At 37.2% G+C, this 20577-nt stretch overlaps 1 protein-coding gene across 1 annotated transcript in view; it reads left to right on the top strand.

Moving 5' to 3' along the window:
- LOC107037704 (cubilin) overlaps positions 1-20577 on the top strand; it is a 66869-nt gene that overhangs the window by 20128 nt on the left and 26164 nt on the right. Inside the window, exon 3 of the mRNA XM_015256386.1 lies at positions 16695-16909. Within this exon, the coding sequence (XP_015111872.1) occupies positions 16695-16909 (215 nt within the window). The remainder of the gene's footprint in view (positions 1-16694; positions 16910-20577) is intronic.

Consider the following 20577-nt stretch of genomic DNA (forward strand, 5'->3'; position numbering starts at 1 on the left):
AAAATCGAATTTTTTAGCCGGGTGAACGTTGATTCCAACTATTTAAGCGACGGGTTATTCAGAACTCTCAAAAGTATGTGGAAAAAGTGAAAACTGAAAAAGTTTTTTTTTAGATTTTCAAAGGGTCAGATTTTCTGTTTTTCCAGGGGAAAGTCGACTTTCACCAAAATCGAATTTTTTAGCCGGGTGAACGTTGATTCCAACTATTTAAGCGACGGGTTATTCAGAACTCTCAAAAGTATGTGGAAAAAGTGAAAACTGAAAAAGTTTTTTTTTAGATTTTCAAAGGGTCAGATTTTCTGTTTTTCCAGGGGAAAGTCGACTTTCACCAAAATCGAATTTTTTAGCCGGGTGAACGTTGATTCCAACTATTTAAGCGACGGGTTATTCAGAACTCTCAAAAGTATCCTATCGTAAAAAGGAGAAAAGAAATCTATCCCGAAATATCTCGAAAATCTCGAATAAGCGTAAGCGTAAGACTAAAACCGAAATATCTTCAACGGAATTGACAGTTCTCATTCGCTTCGGCCGTGAACTTGACAGTTCTCTTTCATTTATCCACGAAATTCTGAATTTTCAATGACGAAATCCTTTGAAATTTCAGTGGTAATTAAATTCGGTAAAAATGTCCAAAAAGTGTACCGGAAATTTCAGACAAAATTTTTTAACAATGCACGAAAAATTCAGACGAAAAATTTTAACATTGTACTTCATTCATACAGCCGATAAGCTTTTTCATAACTAACAACTTCACTTCATCTGGCGACTCAGCGCCTTCTCCCTCCTTCACACACTTCAATAGGTTCTGTTTCATACCACGACACATATTCCCGGATTCACCCTATCTTCCTCGGTATCTTTCCATCGGATGAAGTCACAAACATCTATTCCCCAAACCCACGAAAATTCCGGAATAAAATGGACCACTCGAGTTGATTAAAACCATCCATTTTTTCGTAGTATATTTCATCTCAGCTCACAACACGCGAATAATTGAAGGTATCAAATAACCTGACATCTATCACTGTCCCCGGAAAGATGAGGCGAGGATGAAGAACAAACAATTTTCATTAACATCTCATATTTATTCATAAAATCATTCAGAATGGCTTAACGCCTCCAACTTTTCTCTCACGATTCCCAGCGAGAAAGCTGGTGCGGAGGTATCAGTGTGCCATAAGCATCTCCCATAGCTCCCCGGGACAAAACTTTGCCGCTGTTATCCAACACCCTCCCTCCAATTTTCCATCCTCTTATATCGTATATTGATGTATTCAGTGCATACATTCTCACTGTTACATTTACCCACACAGCTACATTATGATGCCTCCTTTCGCCGTTGGCGCGGTATGGGTACTACTTAGGATGGGACTTTGCAGTACATTTGCATGAGAACAGAGCTACAGATTAAAAGCACCCTGAAGCATGTCAATTAGGTATTTACGAGTGCCAGTGAATGGATTTGATTTTGTACGTGTGGAGAGGAAGTTGAGTTCAGAGTTATTTCAGCGCATTGTAAATTAGTTGCAAAGTAGCGTGACGATTTTGCAGTTGTAGCTGGAGGAATTTGATGGGTGGAGGTGTGAAATCACTCGGTATGGAGATCCAAGTTGTTAGTAGAGTGTATCAAGACTGAACTGAGCACTTCTTGGGGAATTTACACGGAGAGGGATTGAAGAAAAATTTGTTACACGGAGAGAAATATTCAATAAAAATTACCAGAAAAAATACGTAATCTGGGAGCGAAGTAAAATTCAATAAAAAGTGTCGATCGTCACGTAAATTCTACGATCTATTCCGTAAAAATTACTCATCCCTCCGACGCCTCACGGCTAGCCATGAGTCACCGTGAGGGGGAGATTTTACCAACACGTTCCGTAATTTTTCCGGAACTTTTCGTAAAAATTCTTAAACATCCAAGAATTTTCATGTTCTGAGGCATAATAAGTCTTGAAGTTTCTGTTAGATTTTACAACATCCAGAAAAATTACGTGACTTTTTCGTATTTTTTCGGTAACAAACCCGAAAATTTACTGAACGTTTCACATTTATTCTCTTATATTCCTATAGAAATTCACTGAAAACGATTCTCGCTTGCGGATTACGTGAAATGTTCCGTAATTTTTCTTGAATATTTCTCTCCGTGTAGAAAATGTTGGTGAATTGCGCTATGTGAAAGGGAGGTGTTCTATTATTTATGAACCGGGACGTTTGGACGTATCACCAAATTTCAGGAGCGAAGCGGTAAACCGGTCTAAGTCGATTTAGACAATTGATCAGTTTTTGATAAATATCTCGGAACCTAAGGGAGATAGTCATTTTTTGTAACGACCTTTTTTGTAGAGCGAATTGAGAGCTACAAAAAAGGTCATAATGAAGATTTTACTATTTCTCTTAGATTCGGAGATATTCTTCGAAAACTCAGCAAAGAGCTAAGTCAACTTAAACCGGTTTACCGCTTCGCTGCTGATTACACTGATAAAAATCAGTGATAATTGAAATTAATAAATTGTTTATTTGATACAATTAAATTTCATCTTTTGAAGCAAATGAAAAATTTTAAATCGAGATTTTCATTCAGGGATAGCCATATCCATTAATTATAATTATTTTTAAATTATTAATTAGTGTATTAGTTAATATCACCTTAAAATTTTTATTATTGAAGTAATCATGAATTTAAATAGTCAAATTTTGAATTATTCATTAATCAGTAATTGAGGTAGAAAAGTTTACGATTACTTGGATAATCGGAAATCCTTTATAAAAAATTAAGTATTATCTACTTAAAAGAAAATTTACAGTTCCATATTTTTAAATATTTAATTCGTTATCAATTGGAAATTTAGGTTATCAATTATTTTGCTATTTTTATATTTCTATTACTATATTTAAACCTTGATCCATGTAAGTCGGAAAAATCCTTTTAATATTAAAGAAATTAATATTAATGACCATCCCTATTTTCATTTGATTCCAATAAACCATTTCTTCGAGTGCAGTCTCCTAGTGGACTGCACGCGGGTTCCATCCAGATGTCTGACTTGAGTGGCATCGTTCCACTGCGGCGTCTGGAGAACTCGCATATTCATATTGACTTGGCGATTCAGCACTATCACCTGACAATAGTTCATTCCATGAAACGTTATTTCATTTTCCTCCAAAATACCGATGATTATGCAGAATCCATTATTTCAATGAGACCTTGCAAAATGCCCCGATATAAAAAAAAGATGGAGAAAAATTACCAAACAAAATATTTGATAACAAGTAATTTCAACAGAAATTCTCAATTTTTTCCCGTGGAAACATCAAAACAAACAAAGAATGGAAACGAAGGATGAAAATAGGAAAAATTATAACAGTTGGTCTGCATTGCTCAAAAAAATTCATGAAAAAAAGGTGGACGGTATTGGGCGCATGCCGGACGGTATTACCCTCAAAGTTCGATTCCATCGCTCACTGACCGATGGCAATTGAATTACATAATTAAATATGTTTAATGTTAATAAAAAATCTGTTCTCTTCACATCTTCGAGTAACCACCTCGAAGAACCCATTCTGACCGGTTACGACTCCTCGTACAGTGTGAGGCTGGAAAAAAAGACTCATCTCCCTTAGGTGGGCGGTGCATGCACCACCCACCCTAACTTTTATTCAACTTTTCTCTCCGTGCACGGAATATCATTCATCCAACAACCGAACGAATCCCTCTAACTCTGTTCTGGTCTCTGTGACACATTTCAAAAAATAGGAAATGATTTTTGATTACACAAACATCTCCATCCGTACGAGAATTGCAGCAAACTATGAAATTAACACCACCAATGTAGCTTTACCCTGAAACCTTTCATATTCCGAGAGTTAATTGGTGCCTATTGTGCAGTAAAGCTCAATGCAACAATTCTGGGTTCTATATTGACGCACTGCGAATTATCACGCTGTCGATCGTTCAGACAATAAAAAAATGTACTCCTGCAAAATCAAAACCGACGAATAAATGGAACGAATGCATTGATTGATGCGCAGTAGTGGATTTTTCGTTGACAACAAATATTTGCTGTATTTTTTGGCTGGATATATTGATTTTGGTAATTCTGTGGGTGTTTTTCTATTACGCTAAAAACGTGGACAAAAGGTAAATAAATATGGCCTGCGTGGATTTGATGCTAGAACAAGCAGGGGTTCGAGCCTGTTCGACAGAAGGCATGTGACCGTTACTTTTTGCGTTATTAGTCTATTTCTTTTTTTTTCTACCAATTCAATGGGTAGTACACGGGAAAATTATCAACTAGTTGGTGAATTTCAACAATTAGTCGGTGAAATTTAACAACTAATTAATTGAAAGTCAGAAAAGATTTTTCAATTTCATTTAATCAATTTTGACTACCAAACTAGATGGTGAGGGCATGTATACATTTAGAAATAATCCCGCAATCATTTATATGTTGACAATCGATAAATGTCTCCCCTTGAAGATATTTCCGCAATAATCTACAATTCCTTGTTAAATTTAATCCATCAAATAAATCGACCAACGTTTATTGAAAATTTAACAAATCAGAAGCGAAGCGGAAAACCGGGTTAAGTCGATTTTGAGTATCGACTACTTTTTGACGACTATCTCGGAATCTAGAAGAGATAGAAAAATTTTTGTCATGACCTTTTTTGTAGAGCCAGTTGGGGGCTATAAAAAAGGTCATGAGAAAAATTTTGCTATCTCTCTTAGATTCTGAGAGATTTACCTAAAATTGATCAAAAGTCAAAATCGACTTGCCCCGGTTTACCGCTTCGCTATTGAAATGGTTGTTGAATGAAAGTGAAAAATCTTTTTCTGAATTTTAATTAAATAGTTGTAAAAGTTCACCACGTTGTTGTTGAAATTCAACAACTGGTTGCTAATTCATTTTTTCAACAACTAGTTGGTGAAATTCATCAACTATAATACTTGGTGAAAATCACCAATTAATTTTCTCCGTGTAAGCTTCCGAATGAACCTGTAACAATCCCCTGAAGACAGTTAAGCGATTGAAGAGAAAATATTGCCTGACGTAAATATCTTTCACATATTAGAATTTTTTTCGTCTTTTCCCAAAGCTCCGAATTAGATGCAAGAATCATCACTCTTCCTTAGCTGAGCGCTAAGGGCACCTGCTCCCCTACCCGTTGAAGTCGAAAAAAGTCAAGTCACGAAGGTAAACTCCTATCAGGGATCTGAGAATGATTCTTCAGTTTCATTGTTCAACAGAATGTTTTTTTTTCACGAACTGAAACATCTAACGATAAGCACATTGACACTCGCCTCACGTGCGCATGAAAATTTTATCGAACATTCAGCCCAACGATATGTGCTGGTGATAACAGAGTTACTCCCCCCCCCCCCCCCCCCCCCCCCCCCCNCAGTTTCATTGTTCAACAGAATGTTTTTTTTTCACGAACTGAAACATCTAACGATAAGCACATTGACACTCGCCTCACGTGCGCATGAAAATTTTATCGAACATTCAGCCCAACGATATGTGCTGGTGATAACAGAGTTACTCCCCCCCCCGCGGCCCCCGGTGATTTCCACCGACGCCGATCGTTCTCTTACCCTCGTTCAGCTTAAAACCCAACAGTGTTATTAAATTATTTGAATATTTTTCGAGCGTTACAATGAGCATCCGGGGACTGTGTCCGTTAAATTTCCAGGGTTATCGGGTATTCTCAATGGACTATTCGCAGCGCTTCCAGCGCTCATCCGGGACCATGATCAATTAAAATTCCATATCTCGTATTTTATGGCATTTATTGGGGGGGAAAAAGAGGAGAGAAGTTTCAGAATTGGAAATAGGAGCGGATACTATGAAAATTATAATGTATAAAATTGATATGTCGGGAATATTTCGGAAGCAAGGGTTTTATTCAATTGAACGGAAATTTTCGAGGTATTGTGAATCGAAAATATTCGAATATCAAATTCTGTGGGAGATTAATTGAGGCATTTCACACTGACTATTTCGCGATTTTATTATTCACTGCTGCACTGTGAGAACATTGATTCTGAAATTTAGGGTAAACAAGTGGATAGCTGCATTTTGCTTCCGAATGGAAGGTTTGTAAGTGCTCAAACTCAGGGGCAATAGTTTACTCCGCATTAGGGGGCTACGCCCCCTGCTCGCTCCGATCACCAATCCCCCTGTGACCCCCTCGATCCTTTTTCTGACCCTTATAGCCCTTAGTTTCTGACCTCCATAACCCTTATTTGGACCCTTACTGTGATCCTTGTGACCCTTATTTGGACCCTTATTGTGATTCTTGTGACCCTTATTTGGACCCTTACTATGATCCTTTTGACCCTTATTGACCTTTATGACCCTTATGGACCCATACTGTGATCCTTGTGACCCGTATTTAGACCCTTACTGTGATCTTTGTGACCCTTATTTAATAAGGGACCTTTACTGTGATACTTGTGACCCTTATTCGGAACCTTACTATGATCCTTGTGACCCTTATTTGGACCCTTGCTGTGATCCTTGTGACCCTTATTTGGACCCTTACTGTGATCCTTTTGACCCTTATCCAGATCTTAATCTGATCCTTGTGAACCTTATTTAGACCCTTAATGTGACCCTTGCTACCTTTATTTGGACCCTTAATCTGACCCATATGACCCTTATTTATACCATTTATTCTAACCCTCATGACACTTAATCTGACCCATATGACCCTTATTTTAACCCTCATGACCCTTATATAACCCATGTGACCCTTAAACTAACCATCGAGACCGCTATTTTGACCCTCGAAACCACTGACAATCTTGACCCTAATCCTCATCCTGATGACCCTTATTCTGACCCTCGTAACCCTTAATCTGATCCTCATGACCCTTAATATGACCCTCGTGACCTTTAATATAATCCTCGTGAACCTTATTTTGGCCCTTACTCTGACCCTCATGACCCTTAATTTTGGAGTTTTAATTTCGAGTACCAAATTTTCATCACCAGAAGTCGATTTGGGTTGTTATAATATACATATAGAGAGATAAACAAAAAAACAAAATGAAAGACAGTCTTATTGTAACACGATTTCCAGTAAATTGGAAAAAATAATCATGTAAATTTATGAAAAAAATCGCCTAATACCTCTGGAGTCCGTTAATCCTTGGGCGTCCGAATCGTTGGCAAAAATGGAAATTTTTCATATTGTCAATTTTTTATAAATTTGAGTATGTATTAAAGTCGTTAGAAAATGACCGCAAATGGCTGAAAAGTTGGAGTTTTTTTTAGAATAACTATATTAATTTATAAAAACAAATGCAATTATCCACTTGTTTATAGAGGAGGATTTTTTCTGTGAGAATTCTTGGGCATGAAACTTTCAAGTTTTTTCTCTCGAATTTTACTGAGCTTCATCCGAACGAGTATTCTTGGACACGGAATGATTGAAATATTCATGCGCAAAAAAAGGAATATTGAGTGACGTTGGTGTGAGCCACTTTAATGGAATTTCCAGAATATCTGCAGATGTCGATTCAATAGAAATAACGAGCTTTTATAAGTCATGAAGAATTAATGATAATTTGCCCCGCAGGATGAATATTGAAAATAGAAATGATTAATAAATTTATATGCAGTATAGTTATCTGAAACTAGGGTAAATTGTGCCTGTGATGTTCAGTGGCTCAATCCGCCCTAAACTCTTTTTTTGAAATTTCAAAAATTCTCTTTCATCCTGTCAGGCCCGATAAACCATGATTCTAACCTCGCTTCCAACCTTAAATCTCAAACATTCAATCACTGAAATTTAAGGCCAAAACGACTTGATTCCAGAATTTCTCACTCTTTAAGTTTCAGAAAATCGCAGATCCCTGAAAACAAAAACTTTCTCTCTGTCCATCCCCCTATAATAATTAATCAACCTCCAACTCCCGTCAGTCCCACCACTCACAAAAAATATCGAACATTTACCAACTCTCTCTTTCCCCCCACTAATACTCCCTGCCATATTCATGATTATCTGATGAAGTCATCTAATTATTTAAGCTCGCAGCAAGTTCCCACGCAATCAATTTAATTACAATTCAGTAGCGAAGTGGTAAAACGGTACAAGTCAATTTTGACTATTGACCATTTTTCAATGAATATCTCGGAATCCAAGGGAGACAGCAAAATTTTTGTTGTAACCTTTTTTGTAGAGCCGATTGAGAGCTACAATAAATATATGTTTGGTGAATGACTAAATTTTGGGTGGATGTGGGATGAAAATGTGGAGGGAGTTGTTGGGAAAATTACTGATGAGCCGGATTTAAAAACCACACTTTATTTTGTGGGATCGAACCACTTTGTCAAAACTATTTACACTCTTTGGAAATTTTAATAGTTGAATGTCTAATTAAATTGATGATTGTCTTTCACTGTAAATTCGTTGAGTCACTGACTTTAGGCTGAATTTAATCAACAGAGGTGATGTACTGAACAAAACGGTGATCTTACAAAGACCGGTGATGTACTTGATTACTAGTGAGCTAGGTGAGGTTCAAAGAGCTACTGTACTCGGTGAGGTGCGATATAAAACTTGTACAGGTGATTTGCCCGAGATAGACTTGTACGGTGAGAGGCTAAGCCTAAACTGATTCGCGCGTGTTTCGGTGACTTATGACTGATGACTCGAAGGGTCCCGGAGATTTTCGAAGTAGGCCGATGGTCGACCAGAATGTTCTGGAATTTTAGTTGCGTTTCAAACAATATAATTACGAAAATTTCGCTATCTCCCTTAGATTCGGAAATATTCCTCAAAAACTCAACTGGGAGATGAGTCAACTAAACCATTTTACCACTTCGCTACTGAATTTGAAACCTTCTCGGTAGCATTACTATTTATCTTCATCTCCATAAGCATCTCAGCGATATATCGTCAACAATGGCCATTGAATTTCCCCTCCTCCGATGTAATAATAAAACGCTGAGTGGTTACATATACCGCATAACTTATATTAAAAATAAGACAAAAGAAAAAAAAATCGTTAACGCGGCAAAAAAGTGGACCGGGATGACTTGAATCGAGGGAAAATATAAAAAAGAAAACTGAGGTGGAGGCGGAAAAAAGGAGAAGAAAAATTGAATAATGTCCATCGATCGATCGATTCTCTTGGTGACCCACATTCGTGCTGTTGTGAAACTCTCCCCTGTATACACATATATCCATTTTTTGTGTCCAATTCCCAGTCAAGAGGAAACTTTCAATTTTTTTACAACCCAGTAACATTTTTGTTTCACTGTAGCTGTTAATCTCGCCCCCCAACTTTTATCCTGTTTCCCTTGAATAAACCCGAAAAATTCATAATAGAGATAGCGAGACGAAAAATGAAACTATGAAAAAGAAGAAATTCAATTGCCAGAGGCGATAAATGCTATGGTTTTCACTCGAACCTACAATTCGGATTATTCAACACGTTTCACAGACAACTGGACACATTTCTTCCTCAAATATTTGTCGAAAAAAAGCAAAAAAAAACGGGAAGATATAAAAATTTTAGAGCCTAGGGTTGAAGAGAGAATGAAAGAGAACAGTGGATACAGTCTAACGAAGTTTGAAACGCCTGACCAAGTCCTTTTCCCGTCAAATGCTCCGTGAATTGACTTGTAAAGTCGAACGGCAACCTCGTTCAAGTTTTATCGCAGTGGCCGAGGCTAGAATGTCCGAGCTCAAGTACTTCTCACACACTATAGTCCTCCAACATTTTTTTCCATCGCATTTTTTTCCCTTCATCTACTTTATTTTTTTTTCTCACTCAAGTTTTACGAGTCGCTGGGTCGTATTCCCGTCTCGTTGGTCTTAAAGTATACACGTACTCGGGCTCACACACCTGCATCACGTTTTGTGTATTTTGACACCTCTTTTTGCCGGCGATTTTTTCCTTCTCTCAACTTTTTTTTCTCCTCATCTCGCCAGTTTCATTGGATTCGTGAAAATATATTGGCTTCGTTTTTATTGCCACTCAAATGAATGGGCGTAAGCACTCAAAGTGTCGATAAATATCGCATGGGCTTTGGGATTTATGCAACGCCAAGTGTGCGCAATGACAGATTGACGAGATTAGAGTTGCAAAGTCCCTGGACGACAACTGCTGACGAGAGATTTGATTGTCACAACTGGGGACTCCATATTGAATTGAGGAGTGAAAATGCTTTCACATGTGAGATAGGATATCCAGTGTAACGGAAGGAGGTCGAGTATCGATTCGTTCGCATTTCCGAGGGTAAGCCAAAAGTATAACGGAGGGGGTATTTTTCTCGGCTTTTCGACTGCTGACCTCGTCCGGGTCACCCCTCACACTGCTCTGCATCTTTTCGACGGCTCGACGGAGATTACTTCCGGCCATCAAAGTTTCTTTGTTCGATATGAGGAGGAAAATGAGCGCCAATCATTCATGGATAGAGGGCATGCACGAAGGAGAAATAGTTCTTGAACTAGGAACATTGGTCTCGGCGAGGAGAGTGTTCTACGTAATTTGAGAGCGATTCTTTAGTACTTGAGGGGGGGTGAAGTTTGTAAGTGGTGTCTTCGAGTGGGTGGAGACATCGAGCCGTTGATTGAGGAAAAAATAGGGCAGCACGCCCGATGGGCTTCATACATTATTATCTCTCGGTGTTATAAAAATCCACATCGACTTCTGATGATAAAAATTTGGTACTCGAAATTAAGACCCACGAGGGGCAAAATAAGGGTAATGAGGTTAAGAATAAGGGTAATAAGGGTCACGAGAGTCAGAATAAGGGTTATGAGGGTCAGAATAAAGCTCAGAAGCATCGGAATAAGGGCCATGAGGATCAGAATCAAGGTCATGAGACTTAGATTGAGGGTCATGAGGGTCAGTATGAGGATCACGAGAGTCACAATAAGGGCCATGAGGGTCAGAATAAGACTCAAAAGGGTCGGAATAAGGTCCATGAGGATCAGTAGAGGTCATGAAACTTAGATTGAGGGTCATGAGGGTCAGAATGCGGATCATGAGGGTCAGTATGAGGGTCACGAGTCAAAATAAGGGCCATGAGGGTCAGAATAAGGCTCAAAAGGGTCGGAATAAGATCCACGAGGATCAGAATAAAGGTCATGAGGCTTAGATTGAGGGTCATGAGGGTCAGAATGCGGATCATGAGGGTCAGTATGAGGGTCACAAGAGTCAAAATAAGGGCTATGAGGGTCAGAATAAGGCTCAAAAGGGTCGGAATAAGGTCCACGAGGATCAGAATAAAGGTCATGAGGCTTAGATTGAGGGTCATGAGGGTCAGAATAAGGATCATGAGGGTCAGTATGAGGGTCACGAGAGTCAAAATAAGGGCCATGAGGGTCAGAATAAGGCTCAAAAGGGTCGGAATAAGGTCCACGAGGATCAGAATAAAGGTCACGAGGCGTAGATTGAGGGCCATGAGGGTAATAAGGATCATGAGGTTCAGAATAAGGATTATGAGGGTCAGTATAAGGGTCATAAGGGTCACGGGAGTCAGAATAAGGGTCATGAGGGTCAGAATAAGACCCAGAAGAGTCGGAATAAGGACCATGAGGATCAGAATAAAGGTCACGAGGCTTAGATTGAGCGTCATGAGGTTCCTTAATTTTGAAGTCTTAATTTTGGGTATCAAATTTTCATCACCAGAAGTCGATTTGGATTTTTACAATATAGAGAGATAGAACTGAATTGAACAAAAGCATCTGATGATTTCATCATTTTACATATTTCAGATCTTTCAATAGAAAATTTAGGTCATGCTAGGAGTTGTTTGTGTAATGCCCACCATAACCATGAAAAAGTTTTTTGTTCAGGTTTTTCCCTCTTGTATGACTCTTCGCCGTTTACCATGGTGCATTATGCATCAAACGACTAAAACAGGACATTCGCGACGAGTGGGTCGTGTCACACGCGCTGAAATCCAGGGCAATATAATACACGATATTCGGTTGTTTTGTTTTGCTCCCCTGACGCACGAACTACTTTTTTTTTCTATATCTGCAGTCATGGTTATGGTTTTACCTCGCTGTGTATGTGACCGACTAAAATACGGTAATCATTCACCGGTGGCCGGGGGTTATGCTGATGTGTACTATACATTGCGTACCCGCACAGCAAAAACGAATGTCTGAATTTCACACACCTTTTGTAGACTTTTTCAGGCACTAAAAAACGAACGTCTGAATAAAATGAAAATTTGTCTGAAATTCAGACGAACAGGTGACTAAACATCTGAATTCATTCTTGAAATTCAGAAAAATTTTCATTTTATTCAAATGTTTTTTAGGATGTGAAAGAAATAATATTGACTAAAGTCGAATTATTCTAATTGATTTTCAATTTTTAAAGAAATTTATTGTATTATCTAAATTAAATTTCGCAAAATATTCATATTTTTTCAAACATTTCCCTCTTATAAATAAATAATAAAACTTTTTTGCAAAACAGTGGATTATTTTTTATGAGGTGTCAAAAAAATTGTTGATTTTTTCACATTTAATGAAAAAAAAATCGGATTTTAATCTTTGATTACAATGGAAAAACATTTCTTCTTTGAAAAACCAAAACGATAATTAAATATAGAAAAAAATTAGAACTCCGAATCTAATCGAGTTGTCTTCAGTTTTTTTGCAGTTTTCAATAATCTTTGAATTTACCGTAAGGGTAGAGCTACTTTAAACAACCTCAACTACAGCTCTTTCTAAATATTTTTTATGCCTCTAGGGACGGAAAACCGCGATTCTAACCTCGCTTCGCTCGGTTAAATCGCGGTTTTCAGTCCTCGAGGTATAAAATATCGTGTGCCACACGGCAGTAAAAGTATTTTCTGACGAATGTGACGTTATAACCCTCGCCTTCGGCTCGGGCCACGATAATTAAATATAGAAAAAAAATCAGGCCCGGTCGCGCGCTTCGCGCGCTCCCTCTTTAGGGTATGACCGGTAGGGGTTGGTGGAATTGGATGTGACCCATTACGGGTCGCACCAATAACTTCCCGACCATTTGTTTTTTCTTTCATTAATTTTTTTATTATCTATTTATTCAATCGTTTTCTCACATTTCTCCGAGGAAATACCAATAGAAGACAAGAAAATCCGTGCGCGTGCTCGCACTCACACACACTCCCATGCACACACATCGCCGTATTCCGCATCGAGAAAAGATGTAATTTATCAAAAAAGTAAAATTGTTTCTTGAATGTATATCGATTTCGAAAAAAGCTAGTGAACTGCTGATTAAATGTCTTCCAGTATTCCATGATTTGTGCGTTATATCAAGATTCATCGTTTCTAACAAAAAAAACTTGAAATCGCATCGTTATGCACGGAGAAATGGTCTCGTTTACAAAAAAACGCTAATTTTCGACTTTTTTCCAAATGTTTTTTGGAAAAAACTGGAGAAACGCTGAGACGATCGTCTCCATAATCTAATCAGGTTCAAGTCACATGAAAATACAGCGATTAAAAAAATAAAAGTCAAATCGCATCGTTTGTTCAGGAGGAATCGTGGCACAAAATTTTTGTCACAGACGTACGCACACACATACACACATCCACACATACAGATAGGTACCTGAAAAGGGTCAGAAGTGGTTCCAAAGGTCATGAAACGTGGAGAAATGCTTAAATTTCCACATTCGATTTTCGGGGTCATTACAATAACTTCCTCCCTTCGGGTCGGGAAGTTAAAAATAGAATTCCGAATCTAATCGAGTTGTATGGGACGTTGTCCCTCGCCTTCGGCTCGGGTTATAACGTCACATTCGTCAGAAAATACTTTTACTCCCTAGGGGCACAATATACTATTCGCACGATCACCTATTCACTTAGTAACCACACTCACTGCCCCTCAGCTCCTCTCATCTTTGCTCGTACTTTTGACAATGTGCTGACTCGGACAGGTGCAAAGCATTTGTCATGTTGCTCATATAACTTTCAGTAAGTCAGCCAGTGATAATCAGGATGAACGTGCTTTGCATATATCCGAACTAAGTTCAGAAGTCAAGATCACCATCAGGGGTGCTTTCGCCGGTGAGATTGTGAATTGGGGTATTCATGATACAATTTTGTAGCAAAGGAATAAAGTAGGATATGTGCGGAATGAAACTTTCTAGCACTGAATTTTGAAATAACACAAAGAAAAACAAATGGGAAATTGCTAATAAATTAGCAATATGCTACCGAATGGGCATTTTGCACATTATTTCCTTCTATCATGTATAATTCATTGTTTATTTTATTTTATTAAATTGAATAAGATTTCTTTTTAACTAATTTTGTCAGATTTTTAAGTTAGTTGAACGTTATCAACATGATTATTCTTATTATCCCTTTCTTCTATACAATCGATTGTCCTTTTTGCGGTTCTATCTTTCCCCTCAGTCCTGCGATAAAATGTTGATAAAAGAATTGTATTTATACATACTTGAATGAATTTGAAACATCACATTTGAAGAAACCATCAGAAAGCTCGCATTCAGGGAAATTCATGAAAAATTCGAAATTTTCAACAATCATCATAAAAAATCAAATCAACCAATGTAGCTATCGTAATCATCTTTTAACTTTGAGTTAATGGCATAAAACAAATATATTAAGCTATGATTGAATTTATTACATTGAATTCAATGCATAATATCCAAAGATATCCCGAGAATTCAGATTTTCAAAAAATACTGAATTTTTGCAAATTTTCAAATAAATCAAAATAACGATTATTGCTATCGCTTTTGTCTTCGAAGTCGGTCAGAAGGACACCAAACAACTTTTTTTAGCCATCATTCAATCAATTCACAATATTTTTTTAGTTATCGTGAACAAAACACTTTTTGAAAAATTTAAAACATTAAAAAAATTAACGAATGAATTTAATTTTAGTTAATGACGATTGATAGGGCTTAACAATACCTACATTTGAGGGGAAAAAAGATTCAATTCCAGGGAATTATTAGCAAACAATCGAAGAAAAATTTGTTTACGTACGGACACGGTCTAAAAATTGCATTTTCGAATTTTTTGGATCATAATGGGTCGATATAACACGAAAAATTCAAATCTCAAATTTGAAAGATTCCAATGCTTCTATTCGGAAGCAAAAGGCTTCAATTTTCAGGAACATGTCACGCATTTATTGAGAGATGTGAATCATGAGTAATATCATTTATTTTTAGAAACCCATCTCTAATTTTCGGACTATACTGTTGGAAAAAAATGAAATTTCATGGACAGTTGAGTACTAAGTTTCAGGACAGTGACACTGAATGCGATTTAGGGGAAAAAATCATGAAATTACAGGTTTCATTACCAGTTTCATAAAGACGAGAATTCGTTAATTTATTTGAATTTCCAATCTAATATAAATATTCAGTGCCAAATTACATTGAATTTTCAGTTAAATCTGAAATTTCGTGATTTTTCTCCCTAAATCGCATTCAGTGTCACGGTCCTGAAAATTCAAGAATATATTTACCGAAATTTTCTGGTTTTTTATTCCTTTTCAGCGAAAAATGGAATTGAATTCTAAATTTTCGATGACGAACTTCCTTGAAATCTCAGTGATACTTAAATTTAATATAAATTTCCGAAAAGTGTATCGGAAATTTCAGACAAAATTTTTTAACACTGCAATATACCACTGATTTCCAGGGCCCTTTTCTAGTTTTTCGGAATCTACCACCAAATTTCAGTGACGAGGAGATATACTGAAATAGGAATAATATTTCGCCCACACCGATGGCAAGAAAAAAATATATTTCAAGCGTTACGAAATGTGTTCACGGGTAAAAACGGCTTCCTGTGTCACGTTTCCCTCGGGCTGTAGACGCGTCAATCTTATTATGTCGAACGTACGTGGATGTGGCTTTGAATTCTCCATGGGGATTTGAGGCAATTTGTATTTGATTTTTTTGGGATTTAAAATTGCTCAAGTACAATTCAGGAACGTTCCCAGGTATTTTTCCATTTTATAGAGTGAAAAGTGGAGGAATGGTTCCGACTTATTTTTTTGGGGAGTTTGAGTAACTTTTCTAATGTAGAGAAGTTCTTGAAACTCTGGGATTGCATTGACAATTGTTTTCCATTTAATCATCGCCATTTTGTTCTCTCCGTAGCGATAGAGAGTACTTTATTTATTAATTTCAATTGTTCCATATATATTTATACAGGTATGTCATGCATATCATAATTACAATGAAATTCCTTTTATCACAAACGTTAAAGTGCACTGAGAGAAAAACAAACACGTCAAACAAGTCTTGTTTGGGCCAACAAAATCGCTAGTTGAAAATTGCCAAAAAAGAATTTGTTTGGTTCGAATTTGAAAGTCTCAAACATGAATAATTGTTCTGCTTTCGACAGCAACGAAATATTTGGGTCAAGAGGCGGATAATTCACACCAGACGGTGTGAATTATTAACTATTTAGGTGAATTTTTTCCCATTTTTCCACTCGTTGGAGATTTCCGCCACATTCGAGTTCTCGTTTCCTATTCGAGATATTGTTCATGATTTTTTTAGAAAGGAATTGATAACCCCAGTTTTTCACAAAGAAAATTAAATCCCCGTCAATTTCAATGGAAATATTCTCTCTCATGTTCGCAAATTTTCGACATCCCAGGGAAGACTGATAAGAATTTTATAGCAAACAGCGCTCGGGCACGATATCAACCCAGTAAAAAAGACTATGTACTTTTCCAGCGGAACGAGATCACTGCAACAAAACGGTGGACATTTACGAGGATGTGTCTAGTCCAGCAGTGACACCGGATACCTGGGGCAAGCCATTGACCTGCTGGTACCGATTCAGGGCATTCCGTGGTACACCGAGGGACTGGATATTGCGAGTGAGATTCAAGAAATTCAAAGTCGGTGTCTTGGCAAACGCAACGACGTGTCTGGGTGGTTTTCTTCAGGTAAGGAGGGATTCACGTTCAGTGAATTTTCAGGTTCATCACCGAACAAAGTACGAAATTGTCACGTAATTTTTCCCAAAGAAGTCAAATCTTACAGAAACTTGCCGACTTATTATGGCTCTGAAATCAAAAATTCTTGAACGTTCAAGAATTTTTATGAAGCTGGTGAGTTATTTCTCCGTTCCGTGCTCTAAAATTTCTCAATCATTGGGGGAAAATTACGGAACGACTTGTTGTCCCCACAGCGGTGAGTCATCAGACGGGTAGTTAATTTTTACGGAACAAATCGTAGAATTTACGTGGCGATTCGTACAATTTCTGTTCCGGCTCACACTTTTTATTGAATTTTACTTCGCTCGCGAATTACATTTCGAAACGTTATTTTTCCGTTTTTTCTGGTACTTTTTATTAAATTTTTCGCTCCGTATACGCTATCCCAGTCTCAATCGTTTCCATCGAAAATCAAAATGTAGCCCAGTGCAACCCAATCCCCCCGTTCGTTACCAACAAAACGAACCAGAAACCCCACGCATCCATCCGAATGGAAATAATTTCAAATAATTGCATTCTCAAGTGCATCTACTTCAAATGAATACGTTAGTTTTGTATCCACTGATGTCTGATAATGGCGATTGGAATGGATCCGCGGTGAAATTGAATACTGTGTCGTTTTGCAACGTGATTTTACGGGTGCATTGATGCAACCAATCATAGAAGCTTTTGATCACTCACGCGTGGACGCACGCAAACTCGATGGTTTGGCGCGGAGCATACCCACAAGGCCATCGGAAATTTCGATGAAGTATGCTTGACGATCGGTGCCAATCGAATCAAACCATTACATTTCTGAATGCACCCAAAAAACAAACTTTTTTCCCCCTATTTTTTCCCTCCATCTCTTTGTTTCATTTTGCCACAATGTTCCACATGACTTTTTCCGGAACAATTGCGTCACTTTTTTTCATCAAAGGGACGAAAAAAAAAATACCTACACCTTTCAACATCAACGTCGCACTTGATATGCAAGAGGACATCATTAAATTAGAGAAAATTGCAGAGGAATTCAGGCTCTTTGAAGTGGAAATGAAAATGAAAAAAATGAAAAGGTGAATTTTAGTGGGGGATAATTATGTACAGTCATACAAGCGTGTACCTCTCACTGGCTCTTTAAGCTATGCACTATATTTACGCTCGAAGGCTTCACAACCATGAGCACTCATTCCCATCCATACCGTACACTCACCCTCGGTTACACTGGCCAAAACCACCAACTGCTAATTCCGCTAATTAATTGCGTCATTTCATTCCACCATTCGTGCAGTCTGGATTATATCTCATTAATGGGACAATTTTTTCGGATTCTCTTTTTTCCGAATTCATTTTGGTATTCTGGAGGATATTCAATGGGAATTTATAACATGACTGAATTAATAACTGAGTTTTGATAAATTGATTGTACGCTGTTATTGTAATTTTGGTAATTTGCAGAAATGCTCCGGTGATTTTGTCAGGGAAGTTTGTTGATTAATTTGGGACATTTGAGGGGGAATGCTCAGTGGGGGATACTTCAGGATCAATGGGGAATACGGAGTTGCAATTGCGACAATTGCTGTGGAATGTTTTTAATAATGTAGTGTATTAATTATTTAGAATGGACAGGCTCTACAGTCGGAAAAATGATTTATTTCATTCAAATAAAAAAACAAATCTGTGTTTGGGGTTTCGTTTATATTAAATCATTTTTTTTTAATTAATAAACCTTTATTTGATCCAATTAAATTGGTCACTTGTAATACCATAAGAGCTTCAAAATTATCGGATATTTTCCGATAGGTTCGTTGCAAACAAACGAAGGAGTCAAGTTTTTCAGGTTAAAAAATCACGAGTGCGAAGCACGAGTGATTTTTCCTGAAAAACTTGACGACTTCGTTTGTATATAGGGAACCTTGAGGAAAATGCCCGATTAATTTTGAAGCTCGTGTGGTAGTCGGGGGATTATTTTTCCCATCCAAATGTCGGGCAATATAATTGGACCATGAGACGAAACTCACAATTGAGAAACGAAAATTGTATAATTAACACAACGACACAATTGAATTCAATATGTCAGTTTGACGAGGGGTTAATTCGACTGCATGATGTTTTGTTTTTTATATAGCAACTACCAGAGAAAATTATCAAAAAATTATCAGTTGAAAACCGTGTAGCTTGTACCACGTGATGTCGAATGGACCAATTATATTGCCCGATATTTGGGTTCGAAAAATAATCATTGATAATAAATAAAGATTTTTCTTGTACATTGCTAACAATTTTTAGCTGAACTTTTCAATTCACGGAGAGAAAAATTCAATAAAAATTACCAGAAAGAAAACGTAAAAATGACGTTTCGAAAGGTAATTCGCAAGCGAAGTAAAATTCAATAAAAAGTGTAAGTTGGAAATGAAATTGTACGAATCGCCACGTAAATTCTACGATTTGTTCCGTAAAAATTAACCACCCGTCTGATGACTCACCGCCGTGGGGACAACAAATCGTTCCGTAATTTTTCCCCAACGATTGAGAAATTTTACGGAACGGAACGTAGAAATAACTCACCAGCTTCATAAAAATTGTTGAACGTTCAAGAATTTTTTATTTTGAAGGCATAATAAGTCGGCAAGTTTCTGTAAGATTTTACTTCTTCGGGAAAAATTACGTGACAATTTCGTACTTTGTTAGGTGATGAACCTGAAAATTCACTGAACGTTTCAGATTTCTTCTCTTCCATTCGTATAAAAATTACCGGAAAACGATTCCCCATTGCGGATTACGTGAATTGTTCCGTAATTTTTACTGAATATTTCTCTCCGTGTACACTTTTCGGAAATTTTTAGAAGTTCCACTGAAATTTCAAGAAAATTTCTTTGTTTGAATTGAACACATTTTTACTCTGAACTTAATTAAAATTTATTTGAAGTTAATAAATTCTTTATTAATTATAAATAAATCCTTTTTTTTGAAACAAGCAAAAAATTTCAAATAAATTTTCTATTCGATTGAAATGAAACATTTTTCGGAGTAGAAAAACACTTCTAATGGATTTCCATTGAACTTTCTACTATTTTTTGGCCGATTCCATTGAAATATTCAATGGAAAATATTCTGCAAAAAAGTTCAATAAAATTTGATTTTTCTACACTATTCTATCGAGATATTTCCTATATAATTTTCTCGGCTCAACTTTTCCACGCTTTTTGTTTGATTTTCTTGATGAAAGAAAAAACAGAATAAAAAAAACTCAATAAAAATTCTAGAATAAAAACCTATTGGCAAATTAAAATAATGAAATTTCCCTTCAAAAGCGCAAAATCTGACGTAAAAACTAACATTTCAATTTAACCTCAGGAATGCCGAGTGAATTTAATCCAGTCCTCTGAAAAAATGCCAAAACTCCCTTGGAAACATGCCCTCCACCACTTCCCCCACTTCAACATTACGGAGTTATCAAACAGGCGATTACCCATCCCTCGCCATACGGATTCTAAAATAATTGAATTTATATCTCCGATAATTTCACATTCCCCGAGTCTCGTGAGCGCCTCAAATGCGATGTATCTCCCTCAAACGCAATATTACAGGCGTCTCGGTGAGGTAAATCTACTTGAACGACCCTCCCCCCCCCCCCC

The sequence above is a fragment of the Diachasma alloeum genome, unplaced genomic scaffold (assembly GCF_001412515.2).
Source record: "Diachasma alloeum isolate Michigan unplaced genomic scaffold, Dall2.0 Dall_scaffold_00269, whole genome shotgun sequence".
Lineage (NCBI taxonomy): Eukaryota > Metazoa > Arthropoda > Insecta > Hymenoptera > Braconidae > Diachasma > Diachasma alloeum.